General features: G+C 37.5%; 2 protein-coding genes across 2 annotated transcripts in view; one reads left to right on the top strand and one right to left on the bottom strand.

Annotated features, from left to right (window-relative positions):
- The window catches only part of Hesr (HES-related), a 152637-nt gene that overhangs the window by 3014 nt on the left and 125890 nt on the right, over positions 1-23733 (top strand). The window lies entirely within an intron of this gene.
- Positions 11127-16995, bottom strand: Him (Holes in muscle). Its single transcript, XM_067779916.1, has 2 exons — positions 14994-16995; positions 11127-12034 (listed from the first exon to the last, which is right to left on the bottom strand). The coding sequence occupies exons 1-2, from the start codon at positions 15249-15251 to the stop codon at positions 11462-11464; spliced, it is 831 nt and encodes a 276-aa protein (XP_067636017.1). The 5' UTR covers positions 15252-16995; the 3' UTR covers positions 11127-11461.

Genomic DNA, 23733 nt, shown 5'->3' with positions numbered 1-23733 from the left:
ATTTTAGAAGCACTTCTTCTGTTTTTTTTTTTTTTAATAAATTCTAGTAAACAAAAACTTGTTCAAAATAATTTTAAAGCCATCTCAAAATGCAAAAAAAAAAAACAAAAAAATTAAATTTGAAAGGTTTAAAAAAACATTTTTTTTAAATAAAAATAAAAATTTGTGAGCATTTTAAATAAAATATTTTAAAATTTTATTTCCGTTTTTAGTAAGCTCTGTAGTTATTTTATTTCCGTATTGGGTAAGCTCTATAATTATTTTGAGCTAAGTAGATTTTAAAAAAATCGACAGTTTCGTGCACTTTTCGTTAAAAATAATATCTAAACAAACAAAAATTCAAAATTCAATATCAACAATGCTATTTCAAATCTCAAAAATTTCTGCCGTGTTAAATCTGAGTTCAAATGCAAATACATACTTCAAATTTCTTTTTGAAATTATGACTTTTTTGAAATTATTCGAGCTTTCGTGAGCGTATTGGCAAATCTGACAAAAAAATTGGATTCAGCGCCCCGAAATAAATATAGGAACATGGTTCTAGTCCAATGTACATATATAGCGTTTTTTGCGTGCCGGTGTTATTGATGCTTCGACCTAAATAATTGGAAAATTTCCTAAAAAAATTTGCTTTTTTGCTGTTAAAATTAGAACAAATAAAGGTGTTAAAGTTCGGGTGTAACCGAACATTATATACTCAGCGTGTGCTTCATTTGTACATTTCATTTCAGATAAATTACTTTTCTACATAACACGTGGAACCGCCCGTTTAAAAAAAATGTTTCCCCATTTCCTCATACAATAAAACTTGATAAGTGAAATATCATGTATTCAAAAATATTTTTCGCTAAGATATAGCTTATTATTTTCGTCTACGACCCTTTTAAAAATCTTTTATATAAAAGTGGGCGTGGTCCTTAACCGATCTTGTCTATTTTTTTTTCAAAAATATTTCCTGCCATAGGGAAAATTTGTGTACCAAATTTTATTACGATCCGTTAACTTGTCTTCGAGTTATGGCTCCCGAAACGTAGAAAGTTGCTTAGTCATGAAAGGGGCGGTGCCACGCCCATTTTTTAAAATTGAAGTTTTTCCTATAATAAATACACAAAGCATTCCCTATGATAAAGGCAACCTCTCTGCCGAATTTTGTTACGACATGTTTAACGATTTTTGATTTATGATTAATAATATTTGTAAAATTGATTTTATCACAAGAGGGCGGTGCCACGGCCATTTTGAAAAATTTTTTTTAAATTTTTATCAATAGTCTCAAGATCAGTCCACACGTCAAATTTCAACATTCTGGGTGTATTATTTACTAAATAATCAGGTATTTTGTGTTTTCCAAAATGTTATATATATAAAAAGTGGGCGTGGTTATCATCCGATTTCGCTCATTTTCAATACCAATCTATTCTGGGTCCAGATAACCCTTTGTACCAAATTTGGTGAAGATATCTCAATATTTACTCAAGTTATCGTGTTAACAGACGGAGGGAGGGACGGACGGACGGACATGGCTCAATCAAAATTTTTTTCGATACTGATGATTTTGATATATGGAAGTCTATATCTATCTCGAGTCCATTATACCTGTACAACCAACCCTTACCCAATCAAAGTTAATATACTCTGTGTGCAAAGCACTCTGAGTATAAAAATAATAACTTAAAACGTATTAAAATCAAAAAATTTGATCTACCTACATAACGTGAATAAATTCGCCAACTTAGAAATTATAGAGACTATTGATATGGCGTAAAATTAAGAATTATTTCGTTGGCTATTGGTATGAAACCAATAATCGTTGAAATTGACTTTCATGTGGTTGGGTGGTTGGATAAGCTCTTTTATATGGATATAATTATATCAAGTTTAACTGGGCTTTCAAAGTACGAAGTAGGAATATGTTGATAAAAAGCTTCATCATAAACCTATAAGTATCAACTATTCGTTCAAAAGCTTTCAAAGTTTTCGTTATGTTTGCAAGTCACTTAAATTTATTATCTTGTTCACTTCCGTTCCCTTATATGTAAATAACGTTCACTTGTTTTGACTATTAAGCCTATGCTTGTAATATATATTTTATTTAATTATAGACCCATTTTATACATACATATGTATATGTCTTATCGTTTAGCGTGCTTCGCTTATCACACTGAAGATCCTGTGTTCAACTCCCGGGCAAAGCAACACCAAAAATTTAGAAACAAGTTGTTTCAATAAGAAACAAGTTTTCTTAAGCGGGGTTGTTGTTGTTGTTGTTGTAGCAGTGCTTCGCCCCACCTAACAGCCGCGACCGACCATAAATTGTCATCTATATCCTCTAACGGGGGTCCAAGGAAACTTGCTGTTTCAACAGGGGTGGACCATAATGAAAGGGGTTTTAGAAGCGTTGGTTCCACATTACAATTAAAGAGATGGTTGGTGTCATGTGGGGTCACATTGCAAGCGGGGCATATATTTTGTATGTCGGGGTTGATTCTGGATAGGTAAGAGTTTAACCTGTTACAGTATCCAGAACGAAGTTGAGCAAAACTGACACGCGTTTCCCTGGGGAGTATGCGTTCCTCTTCCACAAGTTTTGGGTACTTTTCTTTGAGTACTGGATTCACCGGGCAATTCCTGACATAAAGGTCCGACGCCTGTTTGTGGAGTTCACCAAGAACTTGCTTGTGTTTTTTTGCTTCATACGGCTGGGTTCTCAGTTGCCATATTTCCTCAAAATGCTTACGGAGATGACTCCTTAAGCCCCTAGGCGGTGTTGGCTCATAAATATCAGATGTCTGTTTGGATGCCCAGGTTTCTGAGTATTCATATTCATATTCATATTCATATTTATTGAGTCAATGGCAGAAACCTTACTGACTAGATTTACAAGTTTGCAAATTAACTTAAAACTAAGTAACTAAAATTAATTCAAGGATGAGATAAATTTTCTCGATAGTAAGACTGAATCCGTAACTTAAGCAAAGGCCTGGGCATTGCAAGGTCAAGATTTAGCATTCTGAAAATTTTATTAAACTCTTCGAGACCTCTTATGAGAGGGGCAAAGCTAAGGTAATTGGTTCTAAGAACTTCACCGTAGAATATATTATGAGAGCGTAGAGATCTACAAGGAACTAGAAAATTTAACTGCTCCAACAGAGCTGAGCAATCAATAGTACCAGAGATAATATCGTAAATAAACATTAAATGTTGTACTGAGCGTCTGACATGCAGTGGCATAACATTTATAAGCATGCACCTGTTTATATACGGTGGTAGGGGATTAACAAAATGAAGGGGTAGGAGGGCGAATCGAATGAATTTACGTTGAACCCTTTCAATTCTAGCAGAGTATGTGCTGTAAATGGGATTCCATATGATAGAGGCGTACTATAATTTAGATCGCACTAATGAATTATACAATATACTCCTAGTGTATGGGTCCTTAAAATCCTTCGCATAACGCCGTAAAAAAGCTAAATTAGCATACGCTTTTGGTATAAGATAGTTAACATGGTTAACGAAAGTGAACGAAGAGTCGAAAATGACACCAAGATCACGAAATTCTTTGACCGAGGTAAGATATGTATTGGCGATATAGTATGTTGACGTAAGCGCACTTGTAGATCTAGAAAACGTTATATGCCAACATTTGCTACTGTTAAGTCTCAGATGATTATTAAAAGCCCACATATTAAGAGCATCCAAACCTCTCTGTAGGAGCAATGCATCAGATACAGTGGTGATACGCCGAAACAGTTTTAAATCATCAGCATAAAGTAAATAATTTGAATGCTTTAAATATAAGCCGACGTCATTAATGAAGATAACAAATAATATTGGACCGAGAATACTACCTTGTGGCACCCCAGAGGTTGCCAAGAACTCGTACGACCTCATATTCTCGATTTCAACAAATAAAATTCGGTTTGTCAGGTATGACTTTAACCATGAGAGAAAAGCTGAATGGAAACCAATATACTCAAGTTTCTGAAGAAGTATCTTGTGGGAAACTGTATCAAACGCCGTAGAGAAATCTTTATATATAGTATAAACTTGATACCCATCCTTAAAAGCAGAAACACAGAATTGCGAAAAAACAGCTAAGTTTGTCACTGTTGAACGACACGCAACAAACCCATGCTGACATGGATCGATTATTCCTTTAATAGCAAAAGCCAATTTCTCCTTTACTACTTTCTCAAACAGTTTTTAACAGATTGATAGTTTAGAGATTGGCCTGTAGTTTGCTACCTCGCTCTTATTTCCAGACTTGAAGATTGGAGTAATAGAAGCCAATTTCCATCGATCAATGAAAACGCCAGTGGACAATGACACATTAAAGATATGGCACAACGGCACGCATAGCGAACTACTACATTTTTTAACCAAAAAAGAAGACAGCCCATCAATATCTTTTTTTAAAGAAGATTGTAGGGACGAGATGCCAATAATAATATCTGATTCCGATACCAATAATGAGCCAAAGTCCAAAGAATTAGTTGTATCAGAATCAACCCTACCATCAGAAATATTATAGTCAACAACAAAATTAGATTTGAAAAAATCAGCAAAAAGGTTCACTGTTTCCACTAAACTGTTTGAACTAATGCCATTAAAATTGACAGAGGTTGGAATATTGGAGCAACCTTTTTTTGTACGGACAAAGTTCCAAAAGGCCTTGGGATTTTGCTTTAACTCTTCTTCGAAACGGGAGATGTATTTATTATATAAAAACTTATCAAGCACATTGAACTGCTTCATGTATAATAAGTATTGATCTCTAAATGAAAAGTCATTGGTTTCAACAGCAACTGTTTGGTTAGCATCTCATTTCTCTCCCTGATGGGGAGTGTTCTCTCCTCATTATGTAGATGGTGTTCTGGGGACATAAGAAGACAGCCCGTGGCGATTCTGAGAGCAGTATTTTGGCAGGCCTGTATCTCCTTCCAGTGGCTTCTTTTAGGCTTGGCTACCATATGAGTGACGCGTAGCACGTAAACGGCTGGTCAATTGTTTTGTATATAGTAATGAGCGTTTCTTTATCTTTTCCCCAGGTAATGCCAGCAATGGATTTGAGGATTTTATTACGGCTCTGGATTTTCGGAACAATTGCGGCTGCATGGTCACCAAAATGTAGACCCTGTTCAAACGTCACACCCAAGATTTTGGGGTATAGGACAGTCGGTAGCGTAGTGCCATCGACGTGGATGTTCAAAATAGTCGACATTTGGGAAGTCCATGTTGTAAATAAGGTAGCGGTAGATTTAGTCGGTGATAATGCCAGGTTTCTCGAAGCGAAAAAACTGTAGAGATCAGGGAGGTAGCCGTTTATTCTGTTGTAGAGCTCATCGATCTGTGGGCCTGGGCCTGTGGCCATTATTGTGCAGTCATCGGCGTATGAAGCGATAGTGACTCCTTCTGGTGGTGAAGGTAGCTTAGATATGTAGAAATTAAACAAAAGTGGGGATAGGACACCACCCTGTGTCACCCCTTGTTTAATTGTTCTTGGTTTTGATGTTTCGTTTCTAAATTGCACCGATGCCTGCCGACCACCCAGATAATTTGCGGTCCACATTTTAATACATGGGGGAAGGGTAGAACCTTCCAGGTCTTGCAGTAACGAGCCATGGTTGACCGTATCAAAAGCTTTTGATAGGTCTAGCGCAACGAGTACTATTCTATGGTGGGGGTTTTGATTTAAACCGCAACTTATCTGGGTGCTAATGGCATTTAGCGCGGTGGAAGTGATATGGAGTTTTCTGAAGCCATGCTGATGAGAGGCTAGCTGCAAATTTGCTTGGAAATAAGGGAGCAAAATGGCTTCAAGCGCCTTTGCTACTGGCGATAGGAGAGATATCGGATGATACGACTCTCCTATGTTAGCTGGTTTCCCAGGCTTTAGTAGCGGGGCCACCTTGGCCATTTTCCATTTTTCGGGTATGACAAAGGTGGAAAGAGACAGGTGGAAGACATGTGCTAAGTATTTGAAACCCTCTTTCCCTAGGCTTTTAAGCATCGGCATGGCTATGCCGCCTGGGCCCACTGCTTTGGATGGTTTAGCGTGACCAATGGCATCTTCAACCTCTCTGGCGGTGATGGTAATTGGTGACGCGCTAAATTTATGTTTATGCGCGTGTCTGTTGGCCCTCCTTCTATCTATGGCGACCGTAGAATGCATTACATATTGACGACAGAAAGCGCTCGCGCATTTTTTCAACACTTTATCGCCGAGGGCGATGGAAACTTTGTCATTGTGCTTAGACGGATTCGATAGGGACTTTACGGCGGACAAAAGTTTACCCACACCGGCAGAGAGGTTACAACCTCTTAGGTGCTCCTCCCATTTCGCCCGCTTGTGTTCATCCACAAGCAATCTGATGCGTTGGTTTATATCCCCTATTTGGAGGTCGCCTGGGTCGAGCTGTCTTATAAGGTCACGTTCTCTCGCTAAATTTGCGGCCTCCGCCGGGAAGTGGGCCGAATTTCGGGAATTCTCCCGGCAGGAATGAAACGTGCCGAGGTGGATTCAATGACCTTGCGGAAAGCACGCTCCCCTTGACGGGCATCAGTCGGTAAGGGGGGGGGGGGGGGGGGGGGGCAGCAAAGAGGTTGTCTGTAAAAGATTTGTATTCGTCCCACTTTCCTTTTTTAAAGTTTATGAAAGTGCGTTTTTCTGTAACGATGAAGTCGGCGGTACGCCCGAACGAAATAAGTATAGGCAGGTGGTCGGATGACAATATTACCATAGACTGCCAGTTGACGCAGTTTACGAGTTCTGCGCTCACGATTGAGATATCCGGCGAACTGTGACGGCTTCCTACCATACGTGTGGGGGCGTCTCCGTTTATTGTGCAGAACGTCGTTTCTTCTATTTGATCCGCCAACATCTCACCCCTACTGTCCGCCCACAAGTTTGAAGCCATAGATCGTGATGGGCATTAAAGTCGCCTAAGATAATGCGATTGTTGCCAGTGAGTAAGGCGCTAATATTAAGGCGGTATCCACTAGGGCAACAGGTGGGAGGAGGGATGTAAATGTTGATGATTTCTAGGTTCGCATCGCCTGACCGGAGAGATAGGCCTTGACGTTCTAAGACATTGTCCCTGCGGTCGATGCCAGCATCATATATATGATATTGCACAGAGTGGTGTATGATAAACGCGAGGGCGCCCCCATTTCCGCTCATACGATCATTTCTGTGGACATTATACCCAGAACAGGTTTGCATTGTAGATCTTGCTGTGAGTTTAGTATCTTGAATCGCAGCAATGCGGATGTTGTGCCGCTTCATGAAATCGACTATCTCCGTGATCTTCCCAGTTAGTCCATTACAGTTTAACTGCAGAATTCTGAAGTGCATAGGGGGAGACGTCGCTACTCTGGGAGTAAGTGACAGGTGACTACGCCTGGGTTGAGGAAGGCCAGGACACAACTGCTGTTGTGGCCCTGGTACTGGGCGTCCTTGGGCAAGCATTGGGGTACCCGGTAGATTGGGCTTTGCGACCTGGCAACATGGCGCAATGAAACCGTCGGGGGGTTGCCGTCGCGGAGACCGCAACATCTAGGAAAGTGGCACCGCCCAAGAAAGGAGCTGCATTCGGCGGATGTGGCAAACATATATATTCTATGCTGGCAAACGGTGCAAACGGGGTTAGGGACTGAGAGTCTGTTTCCCTGACCTACACGATTGTTGCCGGAAAAGAGGGGGGAGAATACGGGGGCATGGGCTGATGCTCAGCATTGCTACCGACTCTACTACGGAGATAGTAGTTATCAGTGGTAGCAGCTGTTTGAGTTGTTGGCGCCGCAGGGCGCGAGCAGCAGCGGGTACTAGTTGTGGCTTGCTGAGCAGCTGGGCTGCTGGAAGGTAGTGGGGGGGGGGGGGGCACTAAGGCGCAGACTACGGGACGCCCTTGGACGTGATCAGCAAGGAGCCACAAAAGATTTATAAAAGTTACGTGGACGTCGGGTTTTGGGATCAAGCCCAGAACAACCTGTCCGATGCAACCATCCCTTACACGAGACACACTGAACGTCCTAACACTGACCGTCCTAAAAAGATTCTTTTCCGGCAGATTCAGCAAAACCATTTCTCAGGACAGTGGTCAGGAGACGGACCCGGATTTGATTTGATACCTTCCCGGAGCAAGAGAATATGGAGCAGTCCCGCTGCAAGGAGCTGCTGGGAGGATGACAATTTGTGGAAGGGACGCAACAAGCTAAATGGGGTTACACTGAAATGTCAGTCCTTGGTCGGGAAAAATCCCGAGTCGCTCCAGTACATTGAACCGACTGCCTTGGGAAGCGGGGTCGCCCTCGGCAGTGATTTGACAAACACATCGAGTGTATTTTTGCCATGAGATGCATCTGCCGTGCAGATTCCGATACGAGTCAGAGTAAAACATTGGACCCGGCAATTTATAGGAAAAATTGAAAAGGAGCACGACTCAAATTGTAAGAGAAGCTCGGCCTACATTCTCATTGGAGTTGTATATATTTATTTAGTTATTGGGTTTCATTTAAAAATTCAGGTAGCTTTACGAAATTTGGTACACAAGCTTATTTAGACCCAGGATAGATTGACATTGAAAGTAGGCAAAATTTAATGTTAATTACGTCCAAACTTTCGGTATAGAATTTTTCGAAAAACTAAAAATTTCGATAGTTTATTACCATTAATTTAATTAATTTACTAATGAACTCTTTTGTCAAAGTCAAGACCGGAATATAAAGTTCTAATACAATAAGCCATTTTCTTTTATTTTTTTTTGTGTCAAACTATGTCGGCTGCGTTTTCAATATCGTCCTATCTCAAAATATTTTTCAAAAACTTCCCATTATTAGAATTATATTGAAGAACGCCTCACAATGCTTTTCATTAACTCCCTCTTATATCAAAATGCATTGAACTTATGCTCATATAGGGAGTTTTTGAAACATATTTTGATATAATGTATTTTTGAATAAAATTCTAAAGGAACATAGCTCTTTATCAATTCACGAAATATTTAAATTAAAAATTAGAAAATGAATTATTTCATCCAAAACCTGCTGACATTTACAAATTTGTTATCAGTACTAATATACTACTAAAAGTACTTTTCTACTACAATTTTCGCTAAAGGGGATTTAATTATTACCCGTTTTCCTTACTTCGTAATAGCAACCCGTCCAGATTTTTCAATTTGAGAGTGTCAAAGCTCTGCCGTCATTGAAGAACAAACCTCTAGTAATTGAATCATGCCAAAGACTGATAAATTGACAAAACTTGATGAGAAACTTAAATAGAATAAAATACTTAAATATAAAATAAGTAGAATTTCTAAAAATCAGTTTGGTTCCGCCCATAGGTAAAAGAAGAAAATTGTCATGCCCTAAAACAAAAGCGTGAATTAATGCAATTGTAAGCATAGTCTTTGGAAGTGGTATGATATGAGGAGGCTTTTAGAATATAAGTGTAAGCGTGGGTTGTAGTGGTGGCATAGTGCGATGGATTAGTATGCTATAAGGAGTAATACAGAATGTAGTTAGTATATTCACTACACTGTAGACTAATGTGAGAAAAGGGAGGAAAAGAAAGAAAAGGTAAGGGAAAAAGAAAAGGAGGGGAGAGAAAAGGAAAGGAAAGATTAGAAGCGAAAACCGAAGCCAGTACCGAAACCGGGTGTTATGTAAATGAATTAATGGTTTGTTAACGACGGGTTATGGGCTATTTACTATGGACGAGTTATCGGTTTGTCGTAGGTGTGTTAACGACGAGTTATCTGTTTGTTACCTACCTGTCATGAATTTCCTATCCTGAGCTACATAGTTTTTTACCGACGAGTTATCGGTTTAATATCGAAAACGTATCTACTTATTATCGAAATGTTATCGATTTCTTATCTAAACCCTATCGATTACTTAAAGAAACATGTTAAAATAAAGGTATCGACATGTTATCGAAAAAGTTATCTATTTTTTATACAAAAATTTCGATTACTCATCGAAAATATTATCGGTATGTTATCGGGTAACACCAATTTATTATTGAATTTTATAGCTATAGAATAGGTATCGATTTGTTATCAAAAAGTCATTGAATTTTAAATGGAGTTATTGTCAAATTGTCATCAATGCGCTCTAACGGGAGTCCAAGGAAACTTGGTGTTTCAACAAGGGTGGACCATAATGAAAGGGGTGAAAGAGGCGTTGCTTCCACAATTCAATTGAAGAGATGGTTGGTGTCATGTGGGGACACATTACAAGCAGGGCATACATACATTTTGTATGTCGGGGTTGATTCTGGATAGGTAAGAGTTTAACCTGTTACAGTACTCAGATCAAAGTTAAGCTAGAGTGACGCGCATTTCCTTAGGGAGAATGCGTTCCTCCTCTTCTAGTTCTGGGCATTTTTCATTAAGTACTGGATTCGTCGGGAAATTCCCGGCATAGAGGTCCGACGCCTGTTTTTGTATATCAGTGAGGATCTGCTTGTGCTTTTTTGCTTCATTACGGAGATAACCCCTTCAGCCACTGGGCGGTGTAGCCCCATCAATCAGATGTCTGTTGGTATGCCCAGGTTTCTGGGTATTCAACTGAAACTGTTTGGGGCATGTTCTCGCCTCATTATGTAGATGGTGTTCTAGGGACATAAGCAGACAGCCCGTAGCGGTTGTGAGGGCAGTATTTTAGCAGGCCTGTATTTGTTTTTTTTTTTTTTTGCAGTGAGTAAGATTTAGGCTTCCCAAGGCAGCCGGTTCTATGTACCGGACTTGTAGCGACTGGGGATTTTTCCCTACTAAGGGATGTCATTTCAGTGCCCCTTCCCCCCATTTAATTTAAATGGGGCGTTAATAATTTGTTATCGGTGTTCTAGAAACTTAGTATCGACGACTCATTGCATTGTTTTAAAAAATACAACTTCAATTCAATATCAATGATATTTCTATGAACCGTTCTTCTCGAAATGATTTCTTTGTGGAAAAGTTACCTCTGTTGTGATTTAACTTCCACGTCTGGGCGAATAATAGTTATTCTAAAACCACTAGCTTTCTAACTGGACGTACAACTGGGTGTTTACACATCGCTCTTCACGAGTACTTGACACTCATGTCTTGTCGTTTGTAAGTTATATATATGTTCCACTGAAATATTTTATTAAACGGTTTTTTTATAATTTATAACACACTTTGTATAAAACTATAATCTTTGGTATTAAACTTATTACTAACACATTTTGTTTCGAATACATTTCATATTGGAAGCAATTAGTTACATTTAAAATACTTCATTTATCCTTAAACTTGACCTTAGACCTACACTTGAGAGTAATTTAAAATAGTAATTACTAAGCACATATAAAAATTTAAGTCAATTACTGCACTCACAAACCTTTCTAAATACAAAACTATTAAAGCGCATACCATTCTTTGATATTTCAGACTTCAGCTAATATTTTAAGAAATATTCGTTGCAACTCCTTCTCTCACCATGGACGCCAAACATCCGTTAATTGCTGCATTTCGTCATGTTTCTGCAAAGGTGCAATATCGTAGTTAAGTCTATGTTGCTGTTGTTGTTGTTGTCGTTGTTGGTATTGACAATTCTGCTCTTGGCGACCACCTCTCAACACTTGTCTCAAGCGTTTTCGTTCAAAAATTTGTTGACGTATTTTTAGTAAAATATCACGTTTATCTTGTTGTTGTTGATATTGATGAGAGTGTTGCTGTTGGTGATTGTAGATTATTGAGTTGTTGTTATGGCTAAAATTGTTGTTGGCACACGTTGAAACTCGATCTGTTAGATATGCTTGTTTTAAACTTTTATCGGATTTTAATTTTGCTCGTCTTATAGAGCGTGGACTTGTTTGAAGGGGCATGGTGCTCTTGTGCTTTGTTATAGGCGATTTTGATTTACAATTAATTGTGTCTGTATGTGTTTGTGCTGTGTTGCAGTCATTGTCCTTGAACATAATTTCATCTTCACCAATATCGTTGGCTTCTTTGAGAAAATTTTCATAGTATCTACGGGCATTCATTTCTTGATGTTGTTGTAATTGCTGCAAAGAAAAATATGAATATATGATTTAAAATTTTTTTTACAAAATAAAAGTTTTGTGTGTTTCATTTTAAATATTTTCTCTTTTGGGTTGGCGTAAGATTCATGGATGTAGCTTGTAGGAAAAATATTCGAGGTGAAGAGATGAAATGCTCTAAAGCAAGAAACGAAGTTCTAAAAACTTTCAAGAAATAAAGAAAGAACTGTCAAAATCGGCAGCCGGGGCGGGCTGCGCGCGAAAAAAGAAGTTGGCATGCCATCTAGAAGAAAGGGAAAGGAAAGGAAAGATAAAGAGTCAGAACGGAAGTGAAAAACGTAAACGAAACCAGACAGATTTTTATCAATTTGTTATCGAAGTGATAACAGTTTGGCATAGACGAATTATCGGTTGGCGATCGTCGTAGTGTGGTGGTAGTTGCTCCGCCTATCACACCGAAGATCCTGTGTTCACGCCCCAAGCAAAGTAACATCGAAAATTTCGAAAAAAGTTTTTTCAATTAGAAAAAAGCTTTTCTAAGCGGGGTCGCCCCTTGGCACTGATTTGGCAAACACTCCGAGAGTATTTCTGCCATGAAAAGCTTTTCAGTGAAAACTAATCTGCTTTGTAGATGCCGTTCGGTAGGTAGGTAGGTTGATCTCTTTTCGTGATGTAGTGGTTATCACATCCGCGTAACACAAATTAATAGGAGCATGATGCAAAACAGAAGAGAAGAGAGGCCTAAAATCTCTGCGGAGGTTATCGCGCCCTACGTTTGTTTTGTTTATCGAAGTAATAAGGACATAGTAGTGATTTTTTATCGGCGCGGTATCGGACTTATTTCGAAAAATTACCGATTCGTTGTCGAAAATTTATCGATTTTATATCAAACAGTTATATGTTTTTAAACGGTGAATTGCCAATGTGCATCAAAGTGTTATCGTTTTTTATATAGAAGAATATGGGCTTGTTACCAATTTGTTATCGGCGCGTTATCGAGTGATTACCAATTTATAATCGGATCAAAAAGTAAGCTAACCAAACGCTTTTCGGTTTGTTATCAGTATGTTATGATTTGTTATCGAAGTGTTATAAATTTACTATAGGCATTTTATCGATTAGTTATAGAGAATTTATCAATTTTTTGAAAAGTTATCGATTGCATGTTGAAAAGTTAGCGATTTGTGAACGTTTACACATTTGTAGTTTTGCTCTTTGATGAATCGGGCGGCTCGGGATATACATACCTGGACGTCTACTGTCGGGTTGAGCGCCAACGCGGAGAAGATTGATATGGTCTTGGTTACAAGGAGTTTTGAAGTCTCGAACAGGACTGGACCTAAGCTAGCAGATGTGACCCTACAGGAGATACCTTGTGCAAAGCTATCATTTTGAGAGCTCAATGGAGAAGAGAGTGAAGAAAGCCTCGATGATACTTTATGCATGTAAAAGAAACCAAAAAATTACAAGCATAACGGTAGTCCTGAAAACAATCTCGGGGCTACATTGTATGTTGTTCTGCACATTACACCTGTAGACCTGGTGGCAAAGAAGACCGCTTATAGCTACAGCGAGGATCGAGGGAAAATATGAAAATGAAACAGCGGATGAGCTACCTAAAAACGGCGCATACCTCGAGGCTGGCTCCGTAGACGTCCCAATCAGATTAAGCGCGGGGTTGTAAAGTTTCGAAGTTCATATGCAGGTCTTACAGCCTTAGACAAACAAAGCTGCTTTTACCATTAATAAAGGACTGTACGCAAATGACGGTTATTCTGACTGGACTCTGGCTTCTGGCGTCACATGATTTTAAATTATCAGTGATGCAGTTGTAGGAAGTGCTGGTTAGAGAACGAAACCATCGAGCTCTTTTGGCCTCGTACCATGCGTTGGAAACGTTAAGACTCCAGCTATTAGGAGTCGTACAGCTACCAAACCTAGAAGCAGCAGATGGTTGGTATAAGTACAGAAAAGCTTTTAGTATACGCCAAGAGGATGGAGTTGTTTTATTACATAAGTCATGGATTCTGATAAGGGTTTCCATTCTGGTCGCTGCGCAAACTAACCTTAGCTTCTCTTCCAATTTGCTTCGTGCTATTTTTTCCCTACAAAATGGCGGTATTATACCCGCATGTTTTATACCAACTCCGAACGGCATCTGCTACCCGATTTGTTTTCGTTGTGGAGGTTTTCACAGCAGAAATACTGTCGGAGTGTTTGGCAAACTATTGCAGAAGGGCGACCCCACTTAATTTTTTTTTCTTGTTGAAAGCCTTTGTTTTATGATTTTAATGTTGCTTTTACCGGGCTTTGAACCAAGGACCTTGGTTTTGGAAGGCAAACATAGCATGCCGACATACGCTACAACACTTTTTTCAAAACATCGATAACCGAATGAAAACGGATTCGTAGCTCACTCGCGGGAGAAAATTTGTTGTTTGTTTTATTTTATTTTTGTTTTTAATTATTTTTCTTGATTTAGAGAAGAATTTAACTGGCGAAACATTTGATACAATTTTTCCTTATTTTATTTATAACAGCTATTTTTGTCGTGTTTAGGAATTTATGGTCTCAATTTTGCGGCCGCCGTGGTTTTATGATATCGTGCTCCGCCTTTCACACCGATGATCCTGGGTTCACGCCCGAGGCAAAGCAACATAAAAATTTTAGAAATAACTTTCGGTAGTGTTTGGCAAACACTGCGGGTGTATTCCTGCCGTGAAAAACTCCCAGTGAAAACTCAGCTGTCTCGCAGATGCCGCTCGGAGTCGGCATAAAACAAGTAGGTAGCGTCCCGCAAAAATTAAAAGGAGCACGATGCAAATTGGAAGAGTAGCTGGGCCTAAAATCCCTTCGGATGTTATAGCGCCACACATTTATTTATTTATTTGGTCTTAAATTTATTAATTTTTTCCTTTTTTGATATTTTCTTATCTTTATAACTTTTGATATTTATTAGAAATCACACAAATTATCTTCTCACCTTCGCTCTAGATTTTTCCGCCAAAAATAAGCATAATTGCATTATGTGATCAGCTGTGAATTGTTCTTGATTATCTGCTGATTTTGGTATCGTTGTTGTTGTTTCATCAATTAGCATAGAGCATGCCTCATTCGCTATTGTCGGCGTTTGTCGCACCAAAGACACATCTTCACTCACACTTTTACCATCACTAGCCTTCGCTTTGGTCATATTCATTTTGATTTCTCTATACTTTAATGCTTTATATGTTAAGCCCATTTGTTTATTTTTATTTTACTTAATTTATAGACAACCACAAATGCTTTGTTATATTAATGGTGTTTTGTGCAATAAAAAATTATCCGTTGTATTAAACAATTATAAAATAATACTTTTACTCCTTCCATACACCACAAAGTCCATACGCGGAATGTCGAAGTATTGAAATGAATCACAATCCTTATACCCACACTAAGCGCACTGGTGCTCTCAGATGCTGCAACATTTATGTGAAGTCAAAGCAGCGTACAAAATTACTTCTATGGAAAACGGAAAGCATAAACATTTCCCGCCCAAAATAATATTGTTCATACCAAATACATAAATAACAATACCAACAGCAACAAATATAATTTTCCCATACGCACAAATCGTTATATGGCATGACTCTTACATTTTGTTATCATCACTCACTTCACTCCGCTTTACCATCGTGCACATTGTAGCATGTTCTTTTTTTAGTAACTCCCAGTGTTATGGCTGTACACACTTCAAAAACGATTTATTTCTTTTGGATTTTTATTTTGCCCATTTGCGCCTATTTTTGATCTCACTGCGAGTTATTCCTTTTCGCTTCAACGCCACATTTTTAATAATTTCATATATAACAAAAAAAAAAAAAATTGTAAGATTTGAGTAGCAGCATTGAGACGAAAACTAAAAAAAAAATAAGGAACAAAAATAAAAACAAATATCTACTCTTTGAAATATTTATTGAAACAATGCGACTAAAACACATGTTCTTCGTTTGCGTCGGCGACTGTATGGGCTAAATATAAATCACAACAAACACACGCGCACACTATGCGTGCATCATATTAGAGTGACCCTTTTTCAGTTTTAAGAAAAATATTTAAATGGGGTTCAATTATTCAACAAATGACCCATATCTGCATCAAAGCGTTGCCCCGAAACATATTTTCGATCTGCGCAGGACAAAGATGTGGGACAACAAAGCCAGAGATTATTTCGAGAGACTTAGTACACATCAAGTAAATTAAAATTGATAGAAGTCATAAGCCTTATCAAAACTATTTGGAAGTCACCCTTAGAGAAAATTTCAAAGCAAATCGAACATGAAGTACTCCAAGCAGATATAGCTCTTGCCATTATCAGTTATCGTTCACAGAGCAGTTAGCTGATGCATTCATGAACCGAATAAAGTAAGCTCCATTTGGATTGAGAATGTAGGATAACCTATCTAAGTGGTTCAATGGAAATGTTCCCAGCATAGTCGGGCCAGTTCATAATGGTTCTTTCCAGCTTACCGGACCCGTGTTTGTCGAAGGTTGATAGTCGACAAAAAATTCTAAGAAAGAGGAGGCGGACAATTTTCTAAACTACTATAAAGCCAAAATTCAGATAGAACCAAGTCTGTCCGATCGGCTAATAATATAAATTTGTAGTTATCAAAGTTCGTCCAGAGGTTGAAATTCAACCACCATACAACAGCAAACACAATAACGTAAGAATGGTTGTTGTTATATCGTAAACGGGTCTGGTTTTGGTTCCAGGTTCAGCGTCATATATTCCAGATTTTAAAACTTTATTAAATACGGGTTTGGTTATTGTTGGGTCTCGATTCTTAATCTGGTTACGGTTTCGGTTTCGGTTTCAATTTTTGACCCTTCCTTTCTTTTCGTTTAAATTCCTTTATTTTTCTTTCTGTGATTATTCTTTCCTTTGTTTCATTTCGTTTAATTTTACTTCTTTTCCTATCGTCTCTTTTTTTCCCTTTCAGTCTCTACAGTTTTTATCTGATTTTATTTCATTTTTAATTTTTATTTCATTCAGTTTCATTTCATTAATTCGTTTTATTTTATATCATATTATTATATTATACTTTATTTTGACGTATTTTGATTTATTAAAATTTTTTTAAGATATATTTCATTTTAGACATTTTTTTTTATTTTACTTAAATTTTTTTACTTTATTTTATTTAATAAATTTTTTTTTATTATATATTATTTTTTTAGTTTTTTTATTTTATTTTATATTATTTTATGAATTTTTTATTTTACTTTATTTTATTTCATTTCATTTTATTTTATTTTATCTTATTTTATTTTATTTCTTCCTTGAGCTCCACCTTGGGCTATACATTATACATCGGTTGTATACAACAAGACATATAAAGCTATTTATACTAAATATACATATGTAAATTCATAATAATCTGTAAATTACATGTCAATGTCTAAAAACGAACGAACAATAGATGTTGTTGTAGAATTACTGCCTTTTGAATAGGTAGAAGCTTATCTTCTAATTTTAGTTTCTCCTGGGTCGTCATAAGGGCTTGGGTACCACGACTGTTGATGAAATGATTACTATGCTTACTTTATCAAGGTGCCATAAGAGCTTCATTTCCTGAGCAAGTCCTAAGTACTTTATTTTCTTTTCTGTGTGCACGTCTGTCAAGTTGTGCGTATTGGGAACCCCAATATCAATTAAATACGCGCTCTTTTCTTTCTTTTCTAATAGGACTATATCCGGCCTGTTATGGGGTATACTTCTATCTGTAAGTATACTGCGGTCCCAGTATAGTTTATATTCGCTACTTTCTAGCACTGCCGAGGGAGTATATTTATAATACGGGACCTCTTCTGTAAGCAGATTCGTACGAATTGCCAAGCGCTGGTGAACGATTTTCGCTACGTTGTTATGTCGTGCTAAATAGTCTGTTGCTGCGAGCATAACGCAAGTTCCTGTTATGTACTGTATTGTATCCGACTGCTGTTGGCACTTCCTGCATTTGTCACTGTCTATTTCAACGCGTACAATGTACTTTAAGTAATTTTTTGTGGCGATGACTTGGTCCTGTATTGCTATCATGAGGCCTTCAGTTTCCATAAAGATTCCTGAATTTTTCAGCCATAGGTTTGATGCAACGGGATCGATCCCTGGCTGGCTTAATGAATGGGGGTGTCTGTCATGGAGTGTTTTCATTTTCCATTCGTCAATGACTCGTACTGTGTGAATAGAATCGCTTTCTTCATTGTGTGTGTCGAGATCAAACAGGTTTAAACGCGTATAGTTTTTATCCGCTCCGCATACAGCTTGGTGTAGTGCTGTGTTCTGCCCTAAGAAATACTGGTGTAGGTTTGCGATCTGTTTTTTTACAAAGATGTTGGATATCTATCAGGCCACACCCTCTAGATAAGTTTATTCTCTCCACTGCAGATTTCGAGTGATGTGCTCCGTATTTTGTGAGCAGTGTTCGAGTCGCTCTTTTAACACCTTCCACCTGCGTGTCAGACCATTTTAATACTCCGAAACTATACGTTAGCACTGGTATCGCAAACGTGTTTATTGCCTTAAATAAATTCCTGCCATTAAGACCGGATTTAAGGAGTGATCTTGTTCTATCTAGGAAGCAGTCAGTGATGTTCTGTATCATGACATTATGATGTATTCTTCTGGCCTGCATATAACCTAGGTATTTATAGGACTCATATTTTATTTTATTTTATTTTATTTTATTTTAGGCCATTGTATTTTATTTGATTTTGATTTATTTTATTATATTTTATTTTATTGTTTTTTATTTTATTTTATTTTTTTTTATTATTTTTTATTAGCCCACGCGCATTCCTAGAAGGCTTCCAGTGTATGTCTCAAATTAGAATATATCCGGTCAAGACTTTTAAAACAAGTTTGACGTGAGGCAAATTCGGCTAGACATAGTTAGTATAAAAAACATTTCGCCAATTTTGGGGATTTTGTATGAAGCAGAGATATGGGCATATGGACATATGATTTAATATGGCTAAAAAAAATTCTTACAGTTTGGATTTACTTATTAATGCTGATAATAATTATGCTTAAATTCGAGGGCTTTTCCCACAATACTAGGCATCGATATCAACGCTACAAACATTTTTGTTTTTTAAAACTAAATGCCACCCTAATGCATCATATGTGGGATATATTTATAAAGATATTTCTGTACGTTATACGTACGTATTTTTTTTATGGTCGTCTTAAAGCAGAATTATCTATAGAAAAATATTTATTATTGCATAAAGTAATGGAAGCGGCATTTGAAATTATATATTAGTGATATGTTAATTAACATGTGCTAAAATAAAGATTTTTTCATTAAAATTACATATATACGTAGAAGCAAACATCGATAACAGTTATTAAACTCAGTCTGGTATATAGTTAATGTTCATTTAAACTAAAAATTCTGATCTGACAACTGCTTAGTGATAAAAATTTGGCCTGTCCTTTTCCCTAGGGAGTCAATCCAGTGTTACTTGAACTGCTCTGTTCCCAGTAACTAATGATGTTTATACTCAGCATGCTTTGCACATAGAGTATATTAACTTTGATTGGATAACGGTTGGTTGTACAGGTATAAAGGAATCGAAATAGATATATCAAAATCATCAGTGTCGAAAAAAAATTTGATTGAGCGATGTCCGTCCGTTAACACGATAACTCTTCACCAAATTTGGTACACGAGCTTATCTGGAACCAGAATAGATTGGTATTGAAAATGAGCGAAATCGGATGATAACCACGCCAACTTCCTATATACATATATACAATTTTGGAAAACACAAAAAACCTGATTATTCAGTAAATAATACACCTAGAATGTTGAAATTTGACATGTGGACTGATATTGAGACTCTTGATAAAAATTTGAAAAATTTTTTTTTTAAATGGGCATGGCACCGCCCACTTGTGATAAAATCAATTTTACAAATATTATTAATCATAAATCAAAAATCGTTAAACCTATCGTAACAGAATTCGACAGAGAGCTTGCTTTTACTATAAGGAATGCTTTTAAGAAAAATTAACGAAATCGTTTAAGGACCACGCTCACTTTTATATAAAAGATTTTTAAAAGGGTTGAGGATGAATAAAATAAGCCATATCTTTGCAAAAAAGAATTTTATATCAATGGTATTTCATTTCCCAAGTGGATTTATAACAGTAAATAGGAAAAACTTCAAATTTTAAAAAATGGGCGTGGCACCGACCCTTTTATGACTAGGCAAGTTTCTAGGTTACGGGACCCATATATCGAAGAAAAATTAACGGATCGTAATAAAATTGGGTACAAAAATTTTCCCTATAGTAGGAAATATTTCCAAAAAAAAAAAATGGACAAAATCGGTTAAAGACGCCCACTTTTATATAAAAGATTTTTAAAAGGGTCGTCGACGAAAATAATAAGCTATAACTTAGCAAAAAATCAAAGATATTTCACTTCAATGATATTTCACTTATGAAGTTTTATTTTAAGAGGAAATGGGGAGATATTTTTTTTTAACGGGCGGTGCCACGTGTTATGTAGAAAAGTAATTTATCTTAAATGAAATGTACAATTAAACCTCACGCTGAGTATACAACGTTCGGTTACACTTACTTGTTAGTATGTGCGTTTGTGAGTTCACAGCAGTGTTCTGGACCATAGAATTCTGCAATAGCACGCGTCTTGGCGAGGTAGTCTGCCTGTTCATTACACTTATGTCCCTGTTGCCTGGGAACCCATCGTGGCTTCCACTAGCTAAGAAGTAATTGTATAAGACTTCAAGGAACGTATATCTTAGAAGTGATTGTGTAATACTGCAAGGCACGTAAGGCTACCTGCCTGCCTTACATAATGACGGTACTCTTAGACGATAATCCTCTTCGAAGTATCCTATAGGTATCGATTCTTTTAACTTCGGCCAATAAAGGCCAGCTCCCGTTTTTTGGTAAAAGAATTTTTTTCCATTGTGAACTAGGTCTCTGAGTCAGGGTTAGTATATGGATGCCCTTTTTCCCAAAGATTTCTGTTCACAATAGACACCTCAAACTTCTAAGTCATCTGCATAGCTTTTGTATCAAATTCATTCCATTTCAGTCACTGAAGGAAGTCATCTATAACTACACACATCACACCAGAGAGGAAGGTGCATCCCCTAGTGGCCTAAGTTGACTCAGTTGTGCCTCGCAGCTAAGACTGACTTTTCTTTCGAACATTGCTTACTGTGTCGTTTTATAGAGAGGTCCCAAGTTAACTGATTTAAAGACTTCAAATCCTTTTCATGTATAGCCGTCTCGGGGGATTTTCCTGACTGATAGGCAAATTGATTCCAGCACAGAGGGAGTTTACTTAGGTTGACCTCGTTAATGTGCCGATAAAAAATTTTCTCCAAAGCATTTAGTGGACAGGAACTGAGGTTAATTGGTCGATACGATGATGGAATTTACTCGAGTTTTCCTGGTTATGGTGTGAATACTACCTTAACGTTTGTCCACCTATTTGGATGATGGACCGGGGCTATATAGTTTATCCTGTCTGTTGTAACAGACAAGGTAGACCCCATTCAATCCGGGTGATATAAATATTTTAGAAAGTGAGTACATATCTCTTCCAGATTATGGTCCTTCCAGCGGAGTTGGGTGGGGAGGGGGGGGGGGTCTATTCCTCTGGTTCCATAGCCGCATTCTGATATAAATATTTTCTAGGCCGGATCGTTATCTTTCATTTGCAGAACATGGCTCTATGGCTTTTCTCACACTAATGGGCTAGGCATTGTCTTCTCGTTTACTGATAAATATATGCCTCACACATGTGCTGATCGTATCCCATCTGTCTCTTCGACTGGTCATGCCAAGGGATAGGTCGCCAGGTATATCTTCTACCCTCCTTCGCTGATCGGAGAACTGCCCGCCCGTAGCCACTGGGTTTTAATTCGCTGGAATATGTTGTTGGTTAAGAACTGCTGCCAACCCATGCTTTATCATCTCTCAAGAGATTATGCTTGCATTATAAAAATAAATATCTAACTTATTCACGGTCATACCAGCCGTTATGGGAACCACAGATTGACCTTTAGCTGGCAAAAGGAATAAGCTGCCTACATCTTCACTTTACAAAAAAAAGGGCTAGACATTCGCATATAACATACAAATACATACAAGAACTAGAACACTTTGTGAATGTCACCAAAGTTCCAGGCAGTAGTGATATCATACATGCACATAGGTACATGTGGTTCTAAAAACAGCTATCGGACAGACACTTTGCACGCACATCATATTAATATATATGTTTTCTTGCAGATATTAGGGATATAGCGGAGTTTCGGCTCTCACTTCAAATGGTCGAAATTTTGAATGGATACATTCTAGGGTTACCGCGTCGAAATTTTGGGGTCTAGGCCCTAGTGACCTACCGCATTAAAGTATACCCTTTACTTTAAGTTATAGCTAAAGTTTTACAACGGTGAAAGTCACATTAAATTCTATGCAGTGGTTTCTGAGTGACGTTCGGTCAAACATACATACAATTAGACAGACAGACAAAAATTTTAAAAATCTGTTGATTTGGACTTAGTTGCTTTAATAATGACCCCTGTCATCAATTTTTCTTTTATATCTTCAATGTACAGAATTCGGGCTGTTACAATTTTATTATATCTAGAGATAATTAGAATATTGCAATGAAAACAACCCAATCCAAAAACTCTTCCTCATACCTTTCGTCTGATGCCCACACGTGCGGATGCAGAGAGATATTTTGGTGGGGGAATTTAAAAAAAAAAACCGATTTTTCAGGTACTATCGACCTAATCGCTGGTAGCGCTTCACGATTTGTTTTATATCCTACTTAAGTCAACCGTAAAAATCGGTAGTGTCAACCGAAAAAAAAGTTTATGTTAGCATTGCTGATCCATTCATCGGTCTATGCAATTTCAGATAATAAATGGAGTGACGATGACCAACTTCGCTATTTTCCGAAATATTTTCATGTCCGGCTCAAAGTTCAAATATTTAAAGGTCCATAAAGCTATATGCCGATCGAACAACACGGCACAAAGTATAGGAAAAATTTCAAATATTACCGAAAATTCGGCGAAAGACGGAAGGTTTCAAACCCGGGTCAAATTCAGGCCATAACGAAAAGGGCAACCTGGTAACCAATGTTCAGCGGGAAGTGGTCTACGTCTTCTTAAAAGAAGGCAGCGTTAAATCACCCAGCGATGTTAATAATGTTAAACCCGCTCTCCAAAATGATTGCTATTGGAGCATTACACAGCTGGCATGGGACAAATCGTACACATTTTTTTCATCTTCAGACAAAGACAAAGATTTGATTTTTATTGCAGTGATGCAGGAATTGCAGAGAGTTTACTGCAGGCAAATGACAGTTACGGTTCTATGATATAAATAAGACTATCAGCATTAAAACATATTTACTAGACATTGGAGCTGATCAATTGTAACCGTAAAGAGACAAAATTTGTACACCTGTGTTTGGTTGAAAGAACTGGTTCTTTAAAAATGCTATCTATATTTGCACATTTGAAGTGGACACGATATGGGGAACTCAGATATTCATATGTGAATTTCAGTTTAGTATTACTATTACGATTTGAATTTCTCGCAATCAAACTTTACAAATCCGAGTCCAATTCTGATTGCAGTAAACTCATATCCGTAACATCCCTAATAAAATCATATTATTTTG

The sequence above is a fragment of the Eurosta solidaginis genome, chromosome 4, assembly GCF_040869045.1.
Source record: "Eurosta solidaginis isolate ZX-2024a chromosome 4, ASM4086904v1, whole genome shotgun sequence".
Classification (NCBI taxonomy): Eukaryota; Metazoa; Arthropoda; class Insecta; order Diptera; family Tephritidae; genus Eurosta; species Eurosta solidaginis.
Note: the sequence above shows the minus strand (reverse complement) of the source record. Positions and strands in the feature narration are given on the sequence as shown.

Bases quoted from the DNA above. Each gene is read 5' to 3' on its own strand.
- Him (XM_067779916.1), bottom strand. From the start codon at position 15,251: ATGGGCTTAACATATAAAGCATTAAAGTATAGAGAAATCAAAATGAAT. The intron at 12,035-14,993 runs GTGAGAAGATAA...TTTTCTTTGCAG, and splicing joins CGGAAAAATCTAGAGCGAAG to CAATTACAACAACATCAAGA.